The 4,693-nt window shown below is 41.5% G+C and overlaps 1 protein-coding gene across 1 annotated transcript; it reads left to right on the forward strand.

Annotated features, from left to right (window-relative positions):
• On the forward strand, positions 1-2,931 carry LOC148878280 (5'-adenylylsulfate reductase 3, chloroplastic-like). The gene is made up of 5 exons (XM_088952052.1): positions 1-206; positions 674-829; positions 1,001-1,139; positions 1,374-2,196; positions 2,324-2,931. Exons 1-5 carry the CDS (start codon positions 116-118, stop codon positions 2,552-2,554), a joined length of 1,440 nt encoding a protein of 479 aa, XP_088808178.1. The 5' UTR covers positions 1-115; the 3' UTR covers positions 2,555-2,931.
• Positions 2,932-4,693: the final 1,762 nt, after the last annotated feature.

A 4,693-nucleotide genomic window follows, 5' to 3' on the forward strand; every position in this document is an offset into this window, starting at 1 on the left:
TAGATAGAACAGCTCCAAGGCTAAAAGCCGCTAAACGTAAAATTAGAAGAAGAAAAACTAATAAAAGGGAAATAGAGACAAGATAGGCATAGAGCTTCTTCTCTCGGAACCTCTCATGGCATCATTGTCTGCTGCTGCTGCTGCTTCTACTTCGATTGCTGGTTCTGTTTCTTCGCGCGCTCTCTCTTCTCATGAGCTCGTAAAAGGTATTTCGTATTCTTATTTCTTGATTCTTCTTCTCTCGTTTTCGATAATGAGTCTAGTACTCTCTCTTATGGCTTTTTTTCCCAAATTTTCATTTGTTGTGTTCCCCTTCGGCCATCTTCGGTTATTTCTCTGGCTCTTTTGCTGTTAATTATTGCTGATTTTCTTGTTTTGCAGTTTTGCTAATACGCTCCCATTATCTGGGGAAATGAAGTTTAGATTCATTCTGTTTCAAATTATTTTTTCATTTGTTTTAATACTTTTCGGATATTTTGAATATTTTTTGAGAATAATGTCAATCATGACTTTGAATCCATTTAGGTGCCACCTTTAGCTTTAGGCAGAAACTGGCTCTTCGACCAATCTGGTTTAGTTGCTATGTTTGCTTGATAATGTCAAACTTGTCCTTTTATTTTCCTGTTTTTATCGTTTAATTTTTCTAACTAACTCATTTCCATCTTCCCCCCAGTTCCGCGGATCGGTTCCTTCCGACCGGCAGGCCGATATGTGGTTCCATCAACAATGGTGAATTATTCCCACAGGCGATGCTTGGTCGGGCCTGTTCGCGCCGAACCAAAACGGAGCGATTCCGTCGTCCCTCTCGCGTCAACCATCGTCGCTCCAGGTATATTTCTTGTTTTTGGCCTTTCAATATCCTCTCGGTTTCTTTTCTTTTTTCATCTGCTGGACTAGATTCCGTCTCTCCATCGTGTGTGGAGGACGCGTTAAATCAAAAAGTGTTTTCGTTTACGAAATGCGTTTTGACTGCTTTACCCCCTATGTGTGATATTTGCAGAGGTGTCACAGAAGGACGAAAAGGATCATGAAAAGGTGGACTACGAGCAATTAGCCAAGGATCTGGAGAACGCATCTCCTCTTGAGATTATGGATAAAGCCCTGGAGAAATTCGGAAATGACATCGCTATTGCTTTCAGGTAATGAAGATTCTATTTCCATCTCAATTATGGACCACTAATCTGTTCTGATGAAGCCGAATATTCCATGTAATCTGAGGGATATCCGTGTATAGGAATTTAGGAAGAACCTCACCTCAACCGTCAATTTCACATAAAATTACAAATACACCCACCATTACATCATCTAGTAATATTTGAATTGCAAAAGCGTAAGCCTGTGGTGGTTGTTCATTTGTTCTGGGTATCGTGCAGTGGAGCTGAGGATGTGGCCTTGATCGAGTATGCCAAATTGACGGGACGACCGTTCAGGGTGTTCAGCTTGGACACAGGAAGGCTCAACCCCGAGACGTACCGGTTCTTCGACACCGTCGAGAAGCATTACGACATACGCGTCGAGTACATGTTCCCGGATGCAGTGGAGGTGCAGGGTCTTGTCAGGAGCAAGGGGCTCTTCTCCTTCTACGAGGATGGACACCAGGAGTGCTGCCGAGTGAGGAAGGTCAGGCCCCTCAGGAGGGCCCTCAAGGGGCTTCGTGCTTGGATCACCGGGCAGCGCAAGGACCAATCCCCTGGCACCCGAGCTGAGATTCCCGTCGTTCAGGTGGATCCATCCTTCGAGGGGATGGATGGTGGGGTCGGCAGCAGCCTCATTAAGTGGAACCCATTGGCGAATGTGGAAGGACGGGACGTGTGGAACTTCCTCCGGACCATGAACGTGCCCATTAACTCGCTGCACTCTCAGGGGTACATCTCAATTGGGTGTGAGCCATGCACCAGGCCAGTGTTGCCAGGGCAGCACGAGAGGGAGGGAAGATGGTGGTGGGAGGACGCCAAGGCTAAGGAGTGTGGCCTTCACAAGGGTAACATCAAACAGGAAGTCGCTCCCCAGAACGCTAATGGAAATGGGGCTGCTGCCCCTGCCCACAGCAATGGCGCTGCCACCGTAGCTGACATCTTCAACTCCCAAAATGTGGTCAACCTGAGTAGGACTGGGATAGAGAACCTGGCCAGGTTGAAGGACAGAAGAGAGCCTTGGATGGTTGTGCTTTATGCGCCTTGGTGCCGCTTCTGCCAGGTATTAATTCTTTGGCAGAACATCTATAGCTCTGCTGTTAAAAAAAGAAAATCGTAGTTAGCCACCTTATTACGTGGGTCTCATAATATGTTCATTGATCAATGAATATCTTCTTCAATTTGGACAGGCGATGGAGGGATCATATGTGGAATTGGCAGAGAAGCTGGCTGGAACAGGGGTTAAAGTAGGGAAGTTCAGGGCAGATGGGGAACAGAAGGAATTTGCGAAGCAAGAGCTACAGCTGAGGAGCTTCCCCACTATACTTTTCTTCCCCAAGCATTCTTCTAGGCCGATCAAGTACCTTTCTGAGAAGAGGGATGTTGATTCTTTGTTGGCCTTTGTCAATGCTCTGCGGTGATGGGACCAAAGCCACAGGAATTAAATAGGCTGAATTTGTTAGATACACAATCTCGGCAGGAGAAAAGGAAGTTAGAAGTAATCAGGTGAGACGAGCGTGGCGCAGAACTGAGTAGCTGTGCACACGATAGCCGCTTTAAGGACCAAAAAGATTTTTTAATGTTATTGTATATTATTATTATTTTTTTCCTTTGTAGCATACAGATTTCTTCATTTCATTTGGGTCATTTGGGTGATGGTATTAAGAGTTCCCCTTCAGCTTCAGTTGCCCATCTTTTCTATCTGTAATATTTTAGAAGTTTCAGCTTTCAAGTGTTAAATCAACAAATTTTTTCCTTTACTTTTTGCTCTAAAAAAATGGATGGCAATTACAAGCAATTTTGGTATTTTCTTCGTCATTTTAAGGTTTTTGATTATTATAAGTTTGCAAGCAATGTAAAGGAATCTGTATTATTTTAGTGGCTTGCACCAATGTCTTGACTGTAGGTTGTTATTCCGGTAAAATTGTTGAATTAGAATTCTTTGATCAAAATTGAGTGAAACCAAAGAATTGTGTTTGGAGGGTAAATGATCATGATGTTGCGCAATCTGGTTGTTCCTTGCTATATGACAGTTTGGATGGGCACTCCGAAGCTTAAGTTAGTATTGAGTGAATGCTAAAAGTTAGAAAGTGAGAGCAAGAGAAAAGAGTGTTAAATCGCACATGCTTTTTCTGCTTGATATAGGGCTATAAACGGACCAGATTGAATCAGATTCAGTAAGGGTATATCTGATCCAATCCGTTAAGAAAATCCAACGGATTCGAATCCTATAAGGATCTGTCGGATTTTCAAAAGCATGATTCAAATTCGAATTTGAATGTATTATCGGATATCTGATTCGATTAGAATTATATTTATTATGTAATATAAATAATCTATTATATTATTTATATAACATAATAATATATTAAAATATATAATATAATATATAAATAATATATAGAGTATACATATATAATATCTAAGTAATATATAATATATAATATATAATATTTCACAATTAATAGAAGAGATTGGGTCACAGCGGATCGGATAAGCTATTATCCGAATTCGATCGGTTAAATTAATGGATTGGCTTTTCCGATCTGATCCGATTTGTTAGGGTCAAGAGGGATATCCGAATCCTCCTCTTAATGGATCGGTATCGGATTCGAATCAGATATGATAAGACTTATTTGCAGCCCTAGCTCAATGGGGTGCCTTTATATAGGTGGAGGTTCCGTGGGCCTCATGTAGCATGTCCGAAATCACTGATCCATCTCGCTTAGAGGTGGTTTCATGCCTAGAGTCGGATTCCACGTAAAGCGATAGAACTTATCCAGTTGCCTCCAAAACAGGCAGGACAGGAGTTAGTTCCGTCAATGAGAAAAGGAGTCGGGGATGATAACCCACTCGTGAAAGAGGTTGCCCGTCATGTTGTGTAGGTTGCCAATTGGGTCTTAGTTAGGTTAGTGGGAGCAGATTGCCTCTTACACTAACTTAACCCTTTCTGGGGCATTCGCAGGTCGGCTTGCAAATAGGGCTACAAGCAGATTGGATTGGATTCGGTAAGGGCATATCCGATCCGATATGTTAAGAAAATCCAACTATCTGAATCCGATAAGGATCCACCGGATTTTCAAAAGCATGATTCAAATTCAAATTTGAATGTATTATTAGATATTTGATTCAATTATAATTATATTTATATTATGTAATATAAATGATATAATATAATATAATAATAAATTAAAATATATAATATATAATATATAATATTTCATAATTAACGGATTGGATCAACCAATATTTGAATTTGATCCATTAAGTTAATGGATCGGCTTTTCTGATCTGATCCGATTTGTTAGGATCAAGAGGGATATCTGAATCCGCCTCTTAACGGATTGGTAATGGATTTGGATCAGATCGGATTTGACTTATTTGTAGCCCTACCTGTCGATAGGGGTGGATTTGAGCTGAGTCAAGATGAATAGTACGAGGCTCGAGCTTGGGTCACTAAGGTAGTAATAGGCTCAAGCTCGATTCAAGCTAGAACCTTGAGCTTGAGCTCGAGCTCGAGCTCGATTTGAGAAAAAATGTTTTATCGAGCTTGGCTCGAG

This window comes from Nelumbo lutea, chromosome 1 (assembly GCF_056320005.1).
Source record: "Nelumbo lutea isolate HS-2025 chromosome 1, American lotus-T2T, whole genome shotgun sequence".
Classification (NCBI taxonomy): Eukaryota; Viridiplantae; Streptophyta; class Magnoliopsida; order Proteales; family Nelumbonaceae; genus Nelumbo; species Nelumbo lutea.